Source organism: Lepidochelys kempii, chromosome 1 (genome assembly GCF_965140285.1).
Source record: "Lepidochelys kempii isolate rLepKem1 chromosome 1, rLepKem1.hap1, whole genome shotgun sequence".
In the NCBI taxonomy this organism is placed as follows: domain Eukaryota; kingdom Metazoa; phylum Chordata; order Testudines; family Cheloniidae; genus Lepidochelys; species Lepidochelys kempii.
In genome coordinates this window covers 292,043,788-292,066,833 of record NC_136380.1, presented here as the reverse complement: position 1 = coordinate 292,066,833, position 23,046 = coordinate 292,043,788, and the positions used below count along the sequence as shown (strand labels likewise).

The 23,046-nt window shown below is 41.4% G+C and overlaps 1 protein-coding gene across 11 annotated transcripts in view; it reads left to right on the top strand.

Moving 5' to 3' along the window:
* Positions 1–23,046, top strand: part of MON2 (MON2 regulator of endosome-to-Golgi trafficking) — a 157,517-nt gene that overhangs the window by 113,083 nt on the left and 21,388 nt on the right. For 7 of the 11 annotated variants that reach the window (XM_073327927.2, XM_073327918.2, XM_073327920.2 and 4 more), the window contains 4 exons: positions 3,271–3,414; positions 3,969–3,986; positions 4,273–4,401; positions 9,065–9,255. In XM_073327927.2, coding sequence (XP_073184028.1) covers positions 3,271–3,414; positions 3,969–3,986; positions 4,273–4,401; positions 9,065–9,255 — 482 coding nt within the window. Of the gene's footprint in view, positions 1–3,270; positions 3,415–3,968; positions 3,987–4,272; positions 4,402–9,064; positions 9,256–23,046 lie in introns of those variants that run through there. The other 4 variants (XM_073327917.2, XM_073327925.2, XM_073327921.2 and 1 more) reach the window with 4 other exon arrangements.

Here is a 23,046-nt window from a genome sequence, read left to right as displayed (position 1 = left end):
CCTCCACTACTTTGATCTAAGGGAATAGCTAATAGCAATAGTTTGGTTATCATCCTCTATGTGGACTGAAGGGGGAAGGGAGACTTTGGCAGAGGGTTTCACAGACATTTGCTGACAGTAGAGGAATGAGTACACTCAGGGATCTTGGGTTCCATTCCAAGTTCTGGAGGGGAGTGTTCTCTAGTGGGCATAGACACATCTCCCCCAGACTGGAATTTTTCTGCTCCATCCCCTCCAGCTTGTCCCTGTCCAAGTCCTGTCTCTTCCTCAACCCTGGTTCCTCATCTAAACCCGTCTCTCTTCACCTATCCATTCAGTCTCCAGTCCTCAGACTTCTCACTCCAGTTCCAGACCTCTTGCCCAGCAAATCCTAGTCTCATCAGTCTCTCTCCCCCACACCCCTCAGTCTGTTTCCCCAACCAGTCCCAGGATCTTGCCTGCATCCTGATCCCTCATTCAATCTGTATTTCTCACTTATGCTGTCTTGCAGTCACCCTCCCTGTTTCTCTCCCTGACTTCAAGTCCCAGTCTGCTGCCCAGCCAGTCCCAGTCTCTTCTCCGCAATTCCCAGTCCCAGTTTCCCTCTCCTCTCCCTGCCTGTCCCAGTTTCTGCCACCCCTCAAATTCCTAGTCCCAATCTATTCTCACATCCCTCCTTACAGATACAGCTCTTGTCCCTTTTGCATCAGATAAGGCAGTGTTCTCCAGCAGTCAGGGCACAGCAGGGGTCATTCAGAGCAGAGGAGAAACAGGCTTCCTATTCTCAGTTTAGCTATCTGGACCTGGATTAGGCATGGCCAGGAGCATCCCAGAGCTGCAACTACAGGTAAAGTCCTGCTGAGCTCCAGGCTGGAGCATGTTCATTCTGAACAGAATCTTTAAAGGAATTTAGCTGCTAAAATCTAAGTCTCTACTGAGCATGTGCAAATTCCAGTTTTTCAGAGGCTTACAGCTTGGCTAAAATGGGGCAGATTTTCACAGGGATGGCAAAAGTCACATTGTGGACACAAAGTTCCTCCCACACCCTGGTCAGATTTCAAGACCCTGCTCTAGAACATGGGGCGCTAGACCATTTCAAACAAACGGTCAGGAGAATTTTTTAACATGGGCAAAACAATATATTTTTCCCTACCCTGGTTCTCAGAAACAGCCATACCATTTTGGATGAAATTCCTTTGCACAACACTCCCGCCAATCCTCATACACACACACACACACACACACACACAAACCCAAATAACAGTAAACACTGTTTTTGGTTACTTATAAGTTTGTAAAACTTTAACTATTTGGCCTAAAATTTTCCATGCTGGATGTCTGATTATTTGATTATTATTTATTGTTAGAAAGTAGTAGAAGCTGGGGACACTGCATCATATATGTTCTCACACGAGTCACACCACTCAAAAGCAATTCATGAAAACACAGGAATGACTGGAAAAAAACACAAATGTGATCCTTGGATGTATAAAAAGGGGAATATCAAATAGAAATAGGGAAGTGAGCGTGGCTCTATACCTAATATTGATTAAAAACACTACTAGAATACTTTGTCTAGTTCTGATGTCCACACTTCAAGAAGGATGTGGAAATGCTGGAGAGAGTTCAAAGGAGGGCCACAAAAATTATCCAAGGACTGGGAAACAAGCTTTAAGATGTGAGGCTTAAGGAGCTCAACCTATTCAGCTTATTGAAGAGAAGAGTGAAAGGTGACTTGATCACTGGGTATAAGGACTTGTAAATGGAAAATGGGGGGCTTTTCAGTCAGGCATAACAAGATCCTATGGCTAGAAATTGAAGTTAGATGAACTCAACCTTAAAATAAGACACAATTTCCTAACTATGAGGGTTATTAAACATTTGATTATCTTATCAGAGTAGGTGATGGATTCACCATTGCCTGGAGTCTTTAAAACAAGATTAAATGTATTTTTAAAAGGTATGCTTTCATACAGTTTTTGGGAGAAGTTCTGTGACCTGTGTGGTTTTGGAATATATGACTTCCCTACGGGGATACCCTTCCTTCATGGGTCATGGGGAGAACAGGATGGCCTGTGTTGCCCTCCTTATGTTCATAACACTTGCAGGTTGGCATTAAGATAATGAGTATAATCAAATCTTATACTTCCGAGCTTCAGTCAGTCTCCTGCAGGGGTAAGAGAATTGTTTTTTTCCTGATGCACAATTGACCAGATGTATTCTGTTCGTTTGTTTTGCCTTTCTCTGATGCATCAGAGATTGGTCACAGCTGGAGGTGGGACAACGGATGGGGAGGACCAATGTTCTGAGACGGTACAGGGCATTCTCTTTCTCGATATCCGGCTGGTGTGTCTTGCTCACATGTTTGTGGGCATACTAATCACCAGATTTGGGGTTGGGAAAGAATTTTCCCCTGGTTAGCTTGGCAGGGACTTTGGAGGTTGTTCACCTTCATCTGCAGTATGGGTCATGGTTCGCTTACTGGGATCATCTGGGCATATCTCACCTAATCAATTCCTTACCATAGAAGGAATAAATGGAGGGAGTCTTCTAACATGGAGAGGGGTTTGGAAAACCCCAACGAGGAAGGGGCAAGACATTTGATGTTAAAGAAAATTAGTGGAGTAACTTTATGGGATCATTGGCTTCTGCTTTGAAAATAAATGTCTTGGCTTTGCCTCAGAATTTATATAGCAGCAGGAAGTAGTCATCCTGTTCTGTTCCATTGACATCTTCTAAGTATATCTTAACTAGAAAACCCTGTATTATGGTTGTCAGTTCTGTTGAAATCTTTCGTATAGTCCTCATTTGATGTGCATTCCTTCATACAATATATCATTTTTGAACTACCAATTAAAGCCTTGTGATAATGACTTCTTGCAATGTTAAATGTTCCTCAGAGTAGGACTTCAAAACACTGTGGCACAGATCAACAGACAAGACACTCTGGCTTAATACAGAGCATCATGCTGGCTGAGGCCAGTTTCTGCTTGATCCTACAGCAGTCATCTTGCATTTATGCCACCAATCTGTTGTCACAGAATTTACTGTATTGTTTCAAAAAATTAGCATTATGATAACATAGCAAGAGCAAACAAAAAATAAACATAACAAATATGGCCAAGAGATTGCTGCTGATAAATTTGCATTTATATTTTTGTAAAGTATATTCTAGTTTTTCTGAGAGTGGTAGTTCCTCTTTAAAAGCTCTTAATATTGGTGTAGTTCTTGAATGCTGAAATTTCATGGGGTAAATATTGTATTATAATGTTTGGCTTTTGTTTTTTATAGGCCATATGTGTAGGTTCAGAAAACATGCAGATAATGTATCCAGCAATCTTTGATCAGCTTTTGGCATTTGTAGAATTTTCCTGTAAACCGCCACAATATGGACAGCTGGAAATGAAACACATTGCAAATGCAAAATATAATCAGGTAATTTCGTAGGCATCATATCTGTTCCGTTTTTAATATGATGTCTTGTGAACAGTCCGTTCAGCTTCAGATGGATGTGGATTACCAAGACACATCCATTTTCCCCCATCTGCAAAAACTTTCTGTACATCTTGTGCTATCAATTAATTCATTATTATTTAGTTTTTGCAGGCATTTTCATCCTCTCTATACATTTTCTTTCCTATTGAAACTTTCCTTTCCTCCCTAAAGGAAAATCCTTTAATGAACATCAGACACAATAAATCTGAATCTTCCCAGGGAATCCAACGGAACTATCTTGCTTTATTTTATATTAAAAATTTAATTGGACTTAAAGTAATCTGTTTTGAAAAATTCTTCCACCATAGTGGGCAATTTTTGAATTTTGTACGCTGTGGAGAAATAGAACACAATAAACTTTCTTTAAATCCATGCACATACTGATGGCTTTCAGTAAGCATGAAAATATAATTTAATTTAATTTGAGGTAATTGTTATATATGTATTAATTTTTCTTATTCTGTTTGTCCTGCTACACAATGGAATCCCACTAGATACAACTATTTGCACCGGTGAGTTAAATTTCCTTAAGATTGTCCTAATGTAGTAGTTTTGCATAAAATACAACATTTGACCTACTAAAATTTACCTTACCCAAATCTACTTCACATGCTCTTACTCAGAATGTTATGTTCTTTTCTTCATAAACTGTTTTTTGCTTGGATCAAAACTGTTACATTATGAAATATATTCTTGAGAATCTTGCATGTATAAAAACATGTAAAATGCAAGTTTTCTATTGCATAACTAGTGTTTTTCCATGTTTTCTTCAGTAGTGTACTAATTTTATTTTTCTAGGCAGAATGGGTAGCATTGAATTATGTACCATTTGCTGAGAGATCTTTGGAAGTTGTGGTGGATTTATACCAAAAGACTGCTTGCCACAAAGCTGTAGTTAATGAGAAAGTTCTTCAGAACATTATTAAGGTAAAAAGTTTGCATTCTGTTTATGAACTAAAGTAGTGACTTTTATTTGGAGCCATTAGGGAACAGTGTAGATAGTACTGTGACTGGTTTCCCCCAAGGTGCCACATGGAACTGGGGTACCACTGAGCCCTCTGACCCAACAGCCTAGGCTCCCTCTCACTCTATGCTGCTGTGACAAACTGCAGAGCCATTCCTGGTCCTGTACTTCCACCAGCATTCACACAGGTAGGAACACACCCAGTTGCAGTTACATGTAGGCTCTCTGACCAGTCTCTGCATGAACCAACAATAGGGAGGCTACAGCCATAATAACCACAAACCTTCCAGCCTAGGATCCCCTCTCCCCTGACCATGGGAGTATAAACCCAGGATTATACCATCTTGTGTTGCACAGGGAACTGTACAGCGCAGGGCTGGCTCTAGGCACCAGCAAAACAAGCAGGTGCTTGGGACGGCACCTTCCTAGAGGCGGCATTCCGGCGCCGGCCATGCCACCCCTAGAAAGGTGCCCCAGCTCTCCTCCTCCTGCTCCCCTGAGCATGCTGCTTGCGCGCGGCAAGCCTGGGAGGGAGGGAGGGAGGAGAAGCCGAGTGGCAGCGTGCTTGGGGGAGGCGGCGGTGGTGGAGCGGAGTTGAGCTGGGTCGGGGAGTGGTTCCTCTATCCCGCCCCCACCCGTTATTTCCTGCGTTCCTTCCTCACCCTCGCTCACTTCCGCTCCGCCTGCTCCCCTGAACGCGCTGCCTCTCCCTTGCCTGAGAGGGAGGGGGAAGAAGTGGAGTGGTGGCATGTTCAGGGGAGCAGGTGGAGTGGAGGTGAGCTAGGGTGGGGGGTTGCAGGGGGGAGCCGCGGGAAGCAATGGGGGGGTGGGAAATGCAGTATGCCCAGGGGAGGAGGCGGGACCAGAGAAGGGGTTCTGAAGGGGCTGGGCCAGGGGCAGGTGGGGGGGCACAAAAAAAAAGCAGGGGCGGCCAAACATTTTTTTGCTTGGGGCGGCAAAAATTCTAGAGCCGGCCCTGGTACAGAGTAAGCTCATAGAGTATCATCGTTTGTTTTCCCTCCTTCCCCTCCTTCCCCCCCCATGTGGAGAGGAATATGCAACAGCCTTTGCCCCTTGAGCTGCAACTTCCCATGCATTTTGCTCAGTCACTGGTTTAGATAAAGCAAAAACAAGTTTATTAACTACAAAAGATAGATTTAAAAAAAGAACTAGATACATTTGTGGAGAATAGGTCCATCAATGGCTATTCGCCAGGATGGGCTGGGATGGTGCCCCTAACCTCTGTTTGCCAGAAGCTGGGAATGGGATACAGGGAATGGATCACTTGATGATTACCTGTCCTGTTCATTTGCTCTGCAGCACCTGGCATTGGCAATTGTCAGAGGACAGGATACTGGGTTAGATGAACCTTTGGTCCGACCCAGTATGGCCATTCTTATGTTCTTATTTAAGTGATAGCACACAGGTCCAAGCAGATTACCTAGTAAATAAACAAAAATGCAAACTAAGCCTAAGATACTAGAAACATAGGATATGAATTAGCAAATTCTCACCCAGGCTGATGATAGAAGCTTCAGATTCTTAAGGCACAGGCTACACTTGCTTTGCAGCTTGGAATCCCTGGGTTTTCATACACAGGCAGAAATCCCTTTAGCCTGGGTCCTGCATTTCCCACAGTTCAGTTCTTGTTCCTCACATGGTTCTAGGAGTCTTCTTGTGTAGTTAGTGAAGAACAGCCGATGATGTCGCTCCCTGCCTTATATAGCTTTAGCATATGGTGGAAACCCTTTGTTCCAAAACCAGTTCCCAGCCACTTTGTGGAAAAATACAGACATCCTGAGATGGAGTCCAGATTCATTCATCCAATCACTCTTTGCTTTAGACAGCATGAGAAACACACATCTAGTCAAAAAAATAAAACATTTGTACACCATTCCCTGCCTCACTTTCCTAACTACTCTGGCATGTTCCTCACAAACTGGAGGTCTCTCTTTGAGGTTCTAGGTCTCCTCTTCTGGACTCCGCTCCTACGTTCAGGCTTCTTTTCCAAATCATGGAGTCTTTGGTCCTCCAGCCAGCTTCTTTTTATCTTGGCAGGTCCTCCTGTCAAAGATGTCTCCTCTTTCTCCAAAAATCTGTTCCTTTGTTCCTCCTGTGAGTACTTTCTCTGAGTCCTCTTCCCCACCCCCAAGTCTCTCAGGCTATGTGGTTTTAAAACTTGATCTCTCTGTTCTGCTTCAATTGAAATTCCATTCCTTCAAACCCCAGCCCTGGGAGTTGGAAGAAAACTGGGTCTCCTAGATTCAGCCAACCCTTTACCAGAAGTTACTCCCATATGACTGGGCAACCATCAAGGTTCAGCAATCCTCCATTGTCCCTTGTCATAAACTGTTCATAGACAGATTCTCCAAATCATCCCATTATGGATTCTTTAACCTTAGTGGACTGAAGTAAGATCATTTGTTTAAATTTATACAGTAGAACCTCAGAGTTACGAACACCTCGGGAATGGAGGTTGTCCATCACTCTGAAATGTTGGTAATTCTCAACAAAACATTATAGTTCTTTTCAAAAGTTTACAACTGACCATTGACTTTGAAACTTCACTATGCAGAAGAAAAATGCTGCTTTTAACTGTCTTAATTTAGATGAAACAAACACAAACAGTTTCCTTACCCTGTCAAATCTTTTTTTAAACTTTCCCTTTATTCTTTTAGTAGTTTACATTTAACACAGTACTGTACTGTATTTGCTTTTTATTTTTGCCTCTGCTGCTGCCAGATGACGTGCTTTCGGTTCCAAATAAGGTGTGTGTCAGTTCATAACTCTGGTGTTCGTAACTACTGTACTTGTTAAATGTGTGTATTGAGCTGTTTAGTGCAATACTAATATAATTATTCTGACACTAAACTTTTTCCTACAATAACTCTCAAACTCTACTTGGAATTCTAGATCTGAGTCTTATGACTGTCTTAGGCAGGGGTTAGGCAGTAGGCAATTTTTGGTGCTAAAAGCTATTGACTAGCTATTAGGGCAGTAATTCAGCTGAGATCACATAACCCTGTTCATTAATTTGACTGTGATAGCCTAAGCATGCAATAGATGTAGACAAAGGTTAAAAAAATTAATAATGTGAATGCCTAAAGACTGGCTTCTAAATCCATATTTATGTATATGAAAATAGTGGTGCGTGACTTTCAAAAGTACAGTGTACCTGACAACTGAAAATCCTAAATATGGATTTAGGAGTCTAAGTTTAGACGTCCATTTTTTAAAATCTTAGCCACAGCATTTGCACCTGTGAATTTTGTAATTTTGTTTGGTATGGCCTTCCATTCTAGCTATTATTTTTCAGTGCCTCATAATTTTCTCCAGTACATTTGATACAGTTATTACTCAAGCAGGGTACTTTGGCTCTCAAAATATATTTTAAACCTAAGCCCATTAGGAAGTCATCTGCTGTTTGTTTTTACCTTTTGTTATTTAGGAATAAAATCTCCCAAATCAACTAGATGAGTAGTGGGATTTTCAAAAGCAGTCAGCAGTGGCATAACTGCTTCCACTGAAATCAGTGGGAATTTAATTAGAGCAGATAGCACAATCCTGAGCACTTCTGAAAATCATACCCTAAATGTGGTATCATTGAAACACACAAAGCCTTTGGGAGTATATTCTTAACCCTTCTACCTGATGTGTGAACACATTCTGTGCAGAGAGAGAACTTTAGCATCTTCAGAAGAAATCTTTAAAGCAACAATGTTCTCTCTCTCTCTCTGTCTTTCTCCCTCTCTCTCTGTTTGCAAGGCACTGCTGACTTCAGGATTCCACATCTGCATTCTGTGGCAGAGTGGTGCTTTAGTTGATGGTCTCTAAAACAACTTCCTGTTTACTTGGCAGCTCTGCTCTCACCTTCCAGTCTTCCAACTCCTCTCTATCTGTTCCTTCTTAAATTATGTAATGACTTGCTATATTCCCACTCATTGGGATTAGCAAAGGTAGTATGACAGAGAATGGAAAATCTTATCCCTGCTAATTTTGTTTCTCAGGATAACATCTCTGTTCCACCTTGAACAGTTTGTTGGCCTTTTTAAGCTGTCTCCTCTTATTTTTAATAATGACCAGATGCTTCACATGGATGATGTTATATAGTTCATTTTTTTTACATTTTGCAAGACGTTTGAATTCCTTATGGCCTTTTCTTCAAATTGATGTTATCACAACTTGGGAAGCTGCCAGAGCAGTTCTTCCAAGGTAGACAGGGCTAACCTCTCCAGAGCCCCCTCATAGTGAAAAACTACCCCCAGTTTATTTGCAGAGGGAAGGGGAACCAATTTGTCAGGATTAGCAGAGATGATAGATGTTATCTGGAAAAAGAAAATTAGCAGGTAATTTTCCAATGTAATTGCTAATGGATTAACTCTTAACACTTCTAACCTTTATTTGGTTAATCAGATCTGTGCTTTAGCCAGCTGGCATACAATCAGTAATCTAATAATCATATTTAGAAGAGAACATCCCAAGTCCTACCAGAAAATGGAGGGAAATGTACTATTTTTTGTGTAACATATCTTTAGAGATCTCCTGCGGAGATTTTCTTTACCATAGATTTATCTGGATCTTACATTTCTTCAAGAAAGTATAAAGCTTTGAACTTTCCCTTCACAGACACTGAGGATACCTCTGAGCTTGAAGTACGCCTGCCCCTCTGAAAGCACATGGAAACTAGCAGTATCTTCTCTTCTTAAAGTTCTTTCTATTGGACTGCCAGTTGCAAGGCAGCATGCCTCTTCTGGAAAATTTGACAGTATGTGGCCAGAACTAGCCAACACATTTGAAGACTTTTTATTCACCAAAAGGTAAATGCAACTTTAAAAATAAAGTTGTGGAAAAATGTTTATAAATGTCTTACTACTTTACTAAACTGGTCTTTATGGTAGATAATATAATTTGGTGTGTGCGCACGCAAAACATGGAGTGGAGACAGTCTTATATTTAATCATATTTTTGCTAGGTGGAAGTGTTTTAAAGAATGAATATACAAATTAAAGAATTTACATTAAAAAGTAACCAATATCCTTTGTTTGGAAAAAAGGGAGTTCAGACATTAGGTATTACTCGCTGTATTAAACTAAACTGAGTTTGAAAGACAGGGTACAACTTTTCGTATTTGCCTATTGATCTTCATGCAAACCCCAGTAGACACTTAGTCCTCATGCAGAACTATTAACGTGTATTCAGACCTGTTGGATTTTTCCACTTTATTAGAACTCAATGACTTTTTGTTGTTAATTTGAACATCATGTTACTGTATGATTTTTATTTATTTAATTATTTTTGGTAGGAGTTCCATTGTGATGCTTTACATCTACACTCTTCATGAGTTATGAATATTAAAATTTGTACTGCTTGCTATTCACTTGAAAATCGTTAGTGTTCATGATTTTTTCTTTAGATCCGAAATTAATAAAATAGTTGCAAAGTATACTTAATTTTGTTCACGATTTGTTAAAAATCTAGAAAATAAGATTTATAATCTAGAATAGAATATTTTATATCTATATATTTATCTCTCAAAAACAAGTGTGACTTGTGCAAAGGTGATTTCAGCAGCAGATTCACTGATAAGAGAGTAGAATAGTTGTGTATAAAATGACAGCTCATGAAAAGCATGACACTCCCTCCTTCCTTCTGCAGCCATCTTTAGTGATGATAATCAACAGCAGTTGGCCATAAATAGAGCCAGAGGGACAAATTCCATGTTTGATACTCATCCTTTAGTGAAAAACTTTTCCTTACTGGGTGATTTTGGGCTTCCCTTAATATGGTCACAAGATAATTATCCTGCTACTATGCTTCCTAGGTCAACATGTCCATTTCAGAGAAATTTTATTAAATAAGTTGGACTTGAAATATTCTTTTAATGATTTTCCAGAAAAAGTAAAAGTACTTATATTGCCAATCAAGATTTTAATTTGCTTTGACACTAAATTATTGGGTTGTCTCTTGTTGAGAAAACATAGTTTAGATAACTTGTATGGTTGCATCTCCTTCTGCTATCTCTGGTAGCACTCATTCCTGGGATAAGTAATTTGAGTCAGCTTTAAACAGTCAGTTTATTTTGGCTTACTATACGCCTAACAAAAACTTCCTCTTAAAAAACTTAATCCAGTGAGATTATGGGAGAGGACTGGGTGAAGGAAAGTATATATTTACGTAGAATGCAACCTTGGGGAATATATATTAATTGTAAAAAATTAAAGAGCCAGGTTAAAACAAACTTGATAAATTACTCAAAAACTCCAAGCAGAAAGGATGACCAATTCAATATAAGTACTGGAATATCACACTTGTAATTTGTGTGTCCCTGAATGCACGAACAGATAAGTCCAAAACTTACTGTGTAAATCCATTTTGATCAGTGCTATGAACATATTCAACCCCTCTTAAAATTCCGTTACTGTCAGCATATTGCTGTGTGAATCAAATACAGACAACCTGAGAGGAGAGGCTGAGGGAACTGGGATTATTTACTCTGCAGAAGAGAAGAATGAGGGGGGATTTGATAGCTGCTTTCAACTTCCTGAAAGGGGGTTCCAAAGAGGATGGATCTAGACAGTTCTCAGTGGTAACAGACGGCAGAACAAGGAGTAATGGTCTCAAGCTGCAGTGGGGGAGGTTTAGGTTGGATATTAGGAAAAGCTTTTTCACTAGGAGGGTGATGAAGCACTGGGAATAGATTACCTAGGGAGGTGATGGAATCTCCTTCCTTAGTGGTTTTTAAGGTCAGGCTTGACAAATCCTGGCTGGAATGATGTAGTTGGGGATTTGTCCTGCTTTGAGCAGGGGGTTGGACTAGATGACCTCCTGAGGTCCCTTCCAACCCTGATATTCTATGATTCTAACTCATTCTCACCTTCAGGGCCCTCCATGATGTAGCTCCTTCTGTCTCTGACCTTGTCACTTTTTATGCTTAACACAGTACTGTACTGTACTTTTTTTGGTCTCTGCTGCTGCCTGATTGCATACTTCCAGTTCCAAATGAGGTGTGTAGTTGACCAGTCAGATTTTAACTCTAGTGTTCGTAACTCTGAGGTCCTACTGTGTATATCTCATTCATTTCGTTTACGGTTTTTTTGCTGTTCATTCCTCCATATTTCTGTGTATGTATTTTTGGTATGCCAGGCTACTCTGCCTTCTTTTTTTTTTCCTTCTCAGTATTTACAATAGAAATTGTATCCTTCTACATTGATCAAGTTGTGTCATATCCCGTATTTTCGTAAAGCCAGCTAAATCATAATTTTGTTCAATAATGAAAACTTCTAGCTCAGCCTGCTTAGTACTTAGTCTTCTAGCATTAGAGAATAGACACATGAAAAATTTTGTTGTTGTTGCTTATTTCCTTGTTAATACTTTTGTCAGCATATCTTTTATTAGTCACAGTTTTCTTTTTCACATTCTCAAATAAACCCATAGAGACCCAATTTGGTGTTTCAGAATCCCCTTCCCTCCTCCTGCTGTTTCATTTATAGTTCTCACAAGCAATTTTGTTAACCTAAAACTCAAGAGATGGATTTATTTATTGTTCAAGAGAAGTTTCTCCAATTTATATACTCCTTTTAGTAAACTCAGAGGGCCAATGTGTAAACCTTCATTCCCTTCTCCATACACTGCTTTCTGTGCTTTTTTTCCCTAAATAATCTTTCTTCATCAACTGTCAGTATAACCTAATATAGCACTATTTTCCCTCAAAGATGAGTGGTACTTGGGAATACTGTTTTTTTAAAAAAAAAAAAAAAAATTAGAAGAAAATCATACCACAGTCAGTTGAATCTTATTTTGCTTACATTGCTAAGTGTTGTGTGAAAAACTCTGACAGTGATTTTTGTATCCTTTAGAAATAGGGCTTTCTAGGTGGGAATTTTTTAAAAAGTCAAAGCAGCAGGTTTAAGGGCATTTTGAGATTTAGTTTTAATTTTTCATTTGTGATGCCCAACATACAATCCATTTGATGCTGTATCACCAATCAACTCCTTTCAGTGCTAGAGTTTTCTAAGGCAAGTCGTACACCGCAAACAGGAATTGATCACATTTTCGACACTGTGTAATTAAAACTGTTCAGTTCACCTGTAGCCAAGAAAATGTGCCCCATACTGCGGGATGTATTAAATTTAATCTTTACTCTTTTGTTAGGGGTTAAAGTTTACTTTCCAGAGATTTGCAATAAAATCGTTAGATTTCCTATTAGATTTTACCTTTGATCTTGATGGAGTGCCAGTTGGATATTCTTAGGTTTCAGAGTAGCAGCCGTGTTGGTACTCATTTCTTGAACACATTCAATGGGTATGATATACTATAGAGCAGGGGTCGGCAACCTATGGCATGCGTGCCAATTTTTAATGGCACGTTGCTGTCTGCCGTGGACAGCAGTGTGCAATTAAAAATCCTGCCTGGCCCGGCCCACTCTTCTCTGCCCACCGCTCTTTCCTTGCAGGGCAGGCAAGCTTCCCCCTCCCCCTGCCTCTTCCCTCAGCATGCAGGGTTCTTACCCTTCCTTCTCTCCCTCCCTGCGGCTGATAAGCTGACGGCCCTTGCTACGGAGGGGGAGAGGGAAAAGGGGAACCGCAGCACGCTCTCTGCTCTGGGGACGTTGGGGAAGGGGGTGGAATCAGGGCATATCCCCTCCAGGCCCCTGCCATGAGCCGCTCAGGGCAGGGGGCTGGGAGCACCCCCATGACCCCAGCCCTCTGCCCTGACCCCTGCACGCCCCTCACACCCCCCCAGCCCTCTGCCCTGACCCCTGCATCCCCCAGCCCTCTGCCCTGACCCCTGCATCCCCCACATCCCCCAGCCCTCTGCCATGACCCCTGCACCTCCCTCACACACACCCAGCCCTCTGCCCTCACCCCTGCACCCCCCACACACCCCAGCCCCATGCCCTGACTCTTGCACCCCCATATCCATATCCCCACCCCCACCCTGAGCACCAAACGGGAGCTCCTGCGTGCGCGCACACACACACACACATTCCCACCTGCACCCCTCGCACCAAATGCTACCCAAACCTCCTGCCCCAACCCCAAACCCCCTCCCTCATTCTAGCTCCTGGCCAGACCCTGCACCCCAACCCCCAGCCTGCTCCTTCACTCCCAGCCCTGTTCTCAGTGCACTCCCACCCTCATCTCAGTGGAGAGAGAGGAAGAGAATGGGCCAGGGAGAAAGTAGGTACCTACTCTGTGTGGACAGGGCCGGGATCCCAGACCGGCAGCGGGCTGTGTGAGGCCGGCAGCCGGGACCATGGCTGGCAGGAACTGGCGGACGGAACCCCAGACCGGCAGCGGGCTGAGCCGCTCAGCCCGCTGCTGGTCTGGGGTCCTGGCCGCCGGCCCTGCTCAGCCCACTGCCGGTCTCGGGTTCTGGCTGCCGGTCCCTTGCCAGCCAGGGTCCCAGCCGCAGGCCCCGCTCAGCCCGCTGCCAGCCTAGGTGAACGAAACCCCAGGCCGGCGGTGTAAGATCAGCATTTTAATTTAATTTTAAATTAAGCTTCTTAAACATTTTGAAAACCTTGTTTACGTACAACAATAGTTTAGTTATATAATATATAGACTTATAGAGACAGACCTTCTGAAAAATGTTAAAATGTAGTATTGGCACGCGAAACCTTAAATTAAAGTGAATAAATGAAGACTCGGCCCACCACTTCTGAAAGGTTGCCGACCCCTGCCTCAGAGATAAGTGCTTCCTTCATTGTGCACGTGACTGACAGTATTAGTAAAGGGAAGTTGGTTATAAATCCATGGTTATAAGTTATTGGTTATAAGTTGCAAAGAATAGGAAAAGCTTTACTGATATATTATGAGATTTGAATTGGCTGTTGCAATAAGTCATATGTGCTGAAAGATGTGATCTTTTCTGAAGAGTTTGGGGTTTAAAAGTTGTCTTAGCCATTTAATAAAAAAATTGATTCATCATGCAGTTCTTACTGTAGTGAATTTATAAACTCCCAGTTAAGAAGTTTATAAGGAATGAATATATATAACAGTGATGCTTTTGGCACAGTGCAAGCAGGAAGAAGTGTATTTGCATCTATCCTGTAACAGCTGCCATTCTATTATTTGTTATAGTCTAGTGCCAGCAGTTGAGAAGCCCTTCGTGTTTAAAGGACAACTCTTTTTAGTACTCTAAAAAAATCTATCCGGTTACTCAGCTTGTCTTGAAATTTGATGTGCCGCATGGGATATGGGTAGTGATCCAATTTTGGGGTCTTCTGGTCAATGGGTTCCCAAGATACAGCCCATTGAAATAAACAGATTTTTAGAAACTTTTTATTAATGCAAAGTTACAAAAAAATTTACATACAATGTTGTCCATTTCTGGTTCAGGATCAGGTCAATATTTAAAGATTCTGGCTTTTTGGATGGGAAGTCCTCTTCTGAATATACTCAAAATGGTGACCAAATTTCTAAATACACCTCTACCCCGATGTAACGCGACCAGATATAACACGAATTCGGATATAACATGGTAAAGCAGCACTCTGGGGGGCGGGGCTGCACACTCCAGCGGATCAGCACGTCTGGCTCTGACACGCTGGTGTAAGTGGTGTGTTAAGGGTGCCGGGCCTTTGGATAAGGGGCAGAGGGTCTCGGGGGCGGTCAGGGAGCAGAGAGGGTTGGATGGTTCGGATGTTCTGGGGGCGGGGTGGTCAGGGGATGGGGAACGGGGGCATTGGATAGGGCGTGGGAGTCCCGGGGGGCCTATCAGGGGGCAGGGATAAGGGTAGGGCAGTCAGGGGATAGGGAGCAGGGGGGGGTTGAATGGGTCGGAGGTTCTGAGGGGGTGGGAAGTCACTATTAATAACGGAAATGCTCGAGGCCAAAGCAAGTTTGATATAACGCAGTTTCACCTATAACGCATTAAGATTTTTTGGCTACCGAGAACCGCATTATATCAGGGTAGAGGTGTACTTGTCCTCTCTTTGACACTTCTCTTGTGTACGTACATACTTAGAGATCAAATCATGACTCTGGTCCTCACACAGTGGTTACACCCAAAGAGTGCGTGGGGACCGTCTAGCCCTGTGGGGTAACAAAATTCAGAACATTACTAGCAAAAGAGTTTGGTTCTCCGGTTAGTCTCTTGAGTCCTTTAAGGATCTAGCACCAACAAATCATACTGAGAATTGCAGAGAGCAAGGTTGAGAGGATTTGTAGGTGGAAAGCTATCACAGCAGCTGGATTATAGCTCAGGAGGATAAGCAGTAAGACTTCGATCCTGAACTCACCCAGCCAGTGACTGTTTAAATCCTACTTCAGGCTGAAATCTGGGAAAGTCTGGAAGGCATATTGCTAAAATCCATCTCTTTGAGGGATTTTTATTTGCGGGGGATGTAATCAAAAATAAAATAAAGATGTGAATGCTTGCTGGTAGGGGAGGGGTATTTTAGGATGTGAAAGGAATAGAGGTGAGAGGGATTTGTAGCTGCATTGAGTGGGGGCTTCGGGGAGAAGGATAGGTGGTAGTGGAGGTCAGAGGGATTGAGGGGATTGGAGGCGGGACGCTGAGAAGGGGACATGGGGCTGAGTAGGAGGTCTGGGGGAGAATAGGGGACAGGGGCACCAGACATTCTCCCTTCCTGTGTATGTGGTGGGATCTGGAGCCCCCTTGCCCCTCTAGAGGAGTCTGAGTCCCTCTTCCTGCGCCCCCCTCCCCCATTATGAGAGCTGGGATATGGGAGGCTTTGCATGTCCATGGGTATCTAGCCCCCCTCATGTAAGCCAGGTTCTGGGGTGGTCCCTGCTCCCTGTGGTGTCTGAGCCCCTGCTCCCCCATTCCCGTGTGTGTGCACTATGATCTGGGGGGCTTGTTAGGGTTGCCAAGCCTCCAGGATTGGCCTGGAGTCTCCAGGAATTAAAGATTAATCTTTAATTAAAGATTATGTCGTGATGAAATCTTCAGGAATACATCCAACCAAAATTGGCAACCGTAGGGCTTGTACTCACCTATGGAAGCCAATCACATACACACACCCCTCATGTGAGGTAGGTTCTGGAGGGGATTTACCTTTCTGCGTGGGAGTGAGCTCCTTTCCCTACTCCTCCCATCACATGAGATGGGATCTGGAGTACCTTTCCCCTCTAAGGGGGCCTGAGCCATTCTCCCTACTGCTCTTTATGTGAGCCAGGATCTGGATGGGCATCTTGCAACAAGCATGCTCGGAGCATGCACCAAGAACCAACTGCTGTGAGATGACTGGGATGAGGAGTTGAGAATGGGTATACTTGACACATATCAGAAGCTCTCTCTAACACTGGAGGGGAGGGATAGGAACACCCACTGTCATGAATGGAGCTGTTCACGCATCTCAGAGCTATTATTTCAGGCTGCATTCATCTCCACTGCATATTTTCTTTCAGCTGCAAACATCTCATTGAGATGAATGGGCCACTTCACACTACTCTGACCCTGCTATGCTGCTGATGTGTAGTGCCTGTTCTCCCCATTCTAATTTCATATAATATTATAGTGGAGCACCAGCTCTGCTCTAGCTAAGGTTGGGAAACTATTCCTGCTTAAAAATGGACTCTTCTTAGTATTCTAAAATCCATATGCTTACATGGATTATCTTGAAATTTGCTATACCTTGTCGGAGTGTAGTGTAGGATTATTAAAATATCCCAGAGTGCATTGTCCCACATGGTGCTGTGTGCATGGCCTCTGGGCTTCTACACCTCCCTGAGGTGTTATAACCATGTCTATATTAAGACAGTTTTTTGAAAAGTTTCCACTGAATGTACTTAACATTGTTTGAGCTTCATTAGTGTTAGTAATAGTGGAAGCCAACATTTTAAACATTGTTTCTTCTAAGCCGCGCTTATAGTACTTCTAATCAACATGGTACTTCAAATGCTGGTTTATAAACACTTAGGGTTTATTTTGTTGCTAACACCAGTGAAACTAAACTAATACTGACAATGGTGGGAGGCTTTCTTTCTTTGCAAAATTGCAATAGCATAGAACAGATAGTTGCCCAGATTTTCCCAGAGTCCACTGATATTAGCACATATAAGTGGGGTGGTAGGTGTTGCCATGTAAAGCACAGTGGTGATGGTAGAAAAGTTGCTGTGTGGATGCAAATGGAACTGTTTTTCTTTTAACCAGTTAAGGTGATCTTGCCACTTAATCATGATTTTGTAATCAGTTAGGCTATGTCTACACTAAAACTAAGTCTGCTCCCTGATTCACTACCTTTTTTCTCAGCCTTGAATCAAACATCCGGGATTCCTTTGTATGCTCCTTCAATTGTTCTGTCTCTTCTTGGCAAACAACTGGATTGGCTGCCATGATTTGTCTTCCCCCTTTCTGTAATCTAGAAGATGCAAAAACAGAGAAATCTCTGACCAACAAAGTTAAGGACAATAGGGTTATGTGTAACAGGAATAAAAGGCACCTCAACAATGGCATTATATCCATTAACGGAACAACTGTCAATAATGCAAAAAAGGCATAAGCATTCCATAAACATTTCTGTTCTGTATTTGGGAAAAAGTTAGATGATGTATTCATATCAGATGATGATCATGATGAGGAAATACTTTTAACTCCAACAGTAGCTACTAAAGTTAGACACTTTTAAATCAGCAAGTCTGGATAACTTGCATCCAGCAGTTTACAAAGAGATGGTTGAACAACTTTCTGAACCATTAGTGTTGATTTTTAGTAAGGCTTAGAACACTGGGAAGGTGGCAGAGGACAGGAAGAAATCTAATGTAGTACCATTCTTTTAAAAAGATAAATGGGATCACCAAATAATAATAGAACTTCCAGTTTGACATTGATCCTGGGGAAAATAATAGACTGGCTGATATGGGACTCAGTTCAAAGATTAAAAGAGGGTAACTAAAGTCAATCAACATGGGATTATGGAAAACAGATTTTTTCAAACTATATTCATGTTTTTGATGAAATTACAAGTTTAGTTGATAATGGTAATAATGTTGATTTAATATACTTCGATTTCTGTAAGGCGTTTGACTTGATACCACAAAATGTTTTGATGAAGAAACCAGAGCGATACAATTCAACATGGCACATATTAAATTGATTAAAACCTGACTGACTAATAGGTCTCACAATATAATTGTAAATGTGGGGTTATCACTGAGCAGGTATGTTTCTAATAGAGTCCAATAGGGATTGGTTCTTGGCCCTGTACTATTTTTAATAGTTTTATGAGTGATCTGAAAGAATATACTAAACTTTTACTGATAGTTTGTAGATGACCCAAAGATTTGGGGAGTGGTACATAATGAAGAAGATAGGTCACTGATACTGAATGACCTGGATCCCTTAGTAAACTGGGTTTAAGCAAACCGTATGTGTTTCAGTATGGCCAAATGTAGGGTCATTCATCTAGGAACAAATAATGTAAGTCATACTTACATGATGGGGCACTCAATCCTGGGAGGGAGTGACTCTGAAGAAAACTTTGGGGTCATGGTGGGTAATCAGTTGAACATGAGATTCCAGGCTAAAAGGACAATTGTGACCTTGCATGTATAAACAGGGGAATAGGAGTAGGGAGATTATATTACATCTGTATTTGGCACTGGTGCAAGCACTCGTGTGTCCAGTTCTGGTGTCCACACTTCAGGAATGCTGTTGAAAAATTAGAGAGGGTTCAGAGAAGAGGCACTTAGAATCCAAGCCCGCCATAGTGCCAAAATTTGGCTTAGAGATGCAGATAATTAAATGTGGTGGAAGAGTTCCAAAATTAAAACATTAGATTTGGATTGCAACACTTTGCAGCCTTCAGTGATGGAGCAATTAGATGCTGAACAATCTAGATATTGACTTGTGACACATACAAAAGAAGAGAAGAGACACAAGAATGATCAAAAAGATTGGACAATGTGCCTTTCAGTGAAAGACTCAAGGAGTTCAGTCTATTTAGCTTACCAATAAGGTGAAGGAGTGATTTGATCACAATCTGTAAGTTCCTACAAGAGGAACCAGAGTAACAGCCTTGTTAGTCTGTATTCGCAAAAAGAAAAGGAGTGCTCCTTTTCTTTTTATAAGAGGAACATAAATTTGATAATTAAGGGTTCTTCAGTTTATTAAACAAAGGTGTAACAAGATCCAATGGCTAGAAGTTGAAGCTACACAAATTCCTACTAGAAAGAAGGTGCAATTGTATAAACATTGGAACAACTTAACACAAATTGTGGTGGATTTTCCATCACTGAAAATTAAGTCAAGATTGAATGTTTTATTGAAAGATATACTCTACTTCAACCACAACCATTGGACTTGAAGCAGGAATTAATGCAGGCAAGTCCTGTGGCCTGTGTCATTTAGGAAGTCAAATTAGATGATCACAGTGGTCTGGCCTTGATCTTTGACTTTACCCTTTGTCTCTTGAGTTGGGGTAGATTTGCAATCTACCTATGGGGCTGGATGTAGGTAGATTTTTTTTTTTTTTTTTTTAATGAAACCTAGGTAGAAGAGGAGAAACTAAAGTATATTCAAGGTTGTATGGAGGCAGTTGTTGGTGTTGTCAGAAGAGTCCAGGCCAATGAAAAAATGAAACATTAATTTCTCCGTCATAGGACATAACATTCTCCAAGCAATAAGGATTGCTTTCTTTACAATGGACATTTAGAGAGAGACAACTACATTGTTTTTTCTAATAAGCCAAAATCATTCTGAACTTTTAAGAGTCAATATATTATTCCTTTAAGTTAAACTTTAATTTGCACCAACAGAGCTGTGAGTAGCATGCTGGTGTATTACTGCATAACAATAATTCTTAGAGACTTTTTTGGAAGCAGCTTAAACCATTATATGAATTAATATTCAAAACCAGAAAAAATGTGTGCATATGTACATAGACTATAACAACATACAAAAAAACTACATCAAAAGAACACTGAGATTGAAAAGTCAAGCGCTCAAAAGTGGGGACATGCCAGAATTAAGGTTGCTTTTGCAGCCTTTAATTCAGTCTCCCCTATATGTATGCATTTTGATACAACCTTTAATTACATCATTACTACAATTCTTGCATAGACATCTTCCCCATTCAGTGTACACGAAGAGTAGTGCTCGTTGAACGGGTGGCTAATCAATATCTTTATATCCAGCATTTGGTGTGTGGGTCCTGTGCTGGCTTACTGCACGGCACCCAACATCTGCAGCAAATACAGAATTTTAAATTTTCTTATTCCTTTTTTTATGGCACCCATTACCGCAGTAGCTGAGTGTTTCACAAACATTATTTAATTTAGCTTCACGATATTCCTGTGAGGCAGAGAGATATTGTTTGTAGTATCTAGATCAGTGGTCCCCTAACTTTTCATGGTCATGCCCCCCATGGCAGCCAGGACCAGGAGCAGATGGGGTAAAGGGGCCAAAACTGGGGCCCCAGTTGGGGGTGGGGCTAGGAATGGAAGCCATAGCAGGGCCACAATTGGGAGCAAGTCTGGGGCTGGGAGCGGAGCCGGGGGCAGAGCAGGACCTCCCCACTTCCCATGGTGGCTGGCCAAGGCCCCCTGTGCCCTCCCAAACATTCATCCGCACCCCTCTGGGGGGGGAGGTGCCCCACAATTTGGGGATCTTTGGTCTAAATTGTTTTTAAAAACAAGCTAGGAAAAGAGAATTTCTATTTGCGTCATTGTGAACCTTTATATCCATAGCACAGATCTTTACTGCTTGAGCTAATGGAGTAACTGGTAGCAGTAGTAGGCTTTTATCCTCCATTTAGACCAGTCCCAAGCTGGGGATAGGGTACACAGTTTGCAGTGGTTTCTGCAAGAATTTTCTAGTCAGCAAATGAATTTTAGGACTTGGGCCTTCTGGACGGGAGTATAGTGGTTACAGACCCTTCTGTTGTTTTCCTCCCGGAAGCCTATCCCCTTTTGGACCTGGCCCCGCTTTCTCTACTTTTATCAACCTCCAGCCTACACTTGTCTGTTCTGCTCCTCATCCCGCTGCATTCAAGTTAAGGTGTCTTTCTTCTCCTCCTCCATGCTGCTTGGCTGCTAGCATGGGAAGCACTGAAAACAAAGGAGAGAGAGAGTCTCCTTCCTTTCAGTTTTAGTGTCAGGAATCACAGTGGCCCCCAGCAGACAGGATGAGCAATTGCAGGGAAAGTCCTGAAGCCTTGGAATTGAGTATGAACAATGTGGTTGGCATAAAGGAGATATGTGGGACTGGAACATGTTCAGTGCAGACAGAATGTTTGGAGAATCTAGCTGCCAAATTCTGAGAGGCTTCCGTTTGCATAGGGTTATAAATTGGCCATATTTGGGTGAATTTTCACAGGAGAAGCAAAGTACATGACCCTGACCCCAAAAGGACCCCTGTGCCAACCTTCAAGTCTCTGCTTTTAAAGCATGAAGGTCCTAGAATTTCTCAGTGAAATGATCGTAAGAATTTTTTTAACACTGGCAAAAAAACATATTTTCCCCTAACTTCGTCCTCAGAAATTGCAGAATCGTTTTTACTGAATGGTTAAAGCTTGGCAAAGTTATAAGCAACTAAAACCAGTGTCTTACAATGCACAGCATTAGGCAAACTTAACTATAGGAGTCCCTGGATAATAAATTACATAAAAAATGTAAACTCAAATATGAGGATTGGGTGCTGTCTACTGACAGGACAAAAAGACTGTGCCAACTGTTTTGAAACTTAGAGAAGCTCTCAGCCTCATAAATGAAGGGCACATGCATTACAAAAGTGATATGACATCGCAGAGGAGAAAACATGAAATAATTCAGAATTAATTGTTTGTGAAACACTCACAATACTTCAGTTTCATGTCAGCATTATGATTTAAAATATGGAACAAGCCCAAATATTTTTATGGAGTAGAATTCAGTGATGGATGCACTCTTGTTAAACAGGAAAGAGAGAAAACGAACATTTTGGTAGTTCAAATTGTGTGTTTTTGTTTTTTTTTAAAAAGAGGGGAGAATATTGTACCAATTACAAAAATCTGGTAGACATGTGGAAAATCATGTAAAATTCAAATGAAGTGCTTTTTAAGGTAACTTTAAAAATAAAAATGACAAAAATACCATAACCTTGTGTCCAGAGGGGATAAGCAACAATGGTAAAATGTTTGATCCACTGCGGTGTGTCTGTGGAATCTTTGTAAAGGGTTTACAGTGGTCCTCTACCTTTTCATGGTTGCTATTATGACATGAACAGAAAGGAACCTGTTGGTACACTGATAAATTACTCCTGTACTACAATCTTTATCTTTGCAAATTTCTGATTTTTTTAATTGAAATGCTGTTTTAAAAAACACTAATACAGATGATTACAAACACATGCAATAGCTAATGAAACAAAGTACATATCAAAATCATACTGTCAATGACAAATGATTACTATTTAAAGTCAATAATCAACTGGTTTTGTAACACTTTATTATGGTTTCTTACATTTTTTAATACAATGTTTTTTTCCTCCGTCCTTTTTAGCTTGTTTTATTTATTCTTATGCTGTAAGGTTTGTATTCTAAAATATTAATTAGTCTCTGGTATATACAGTACTGGCTTTATGTATATCAATATTTGTTGTTTTCATACCGTGCATGCTTCTGTCTCTTTATCTTTACAATTTCCAGAAGATTCTACTCACTTTAA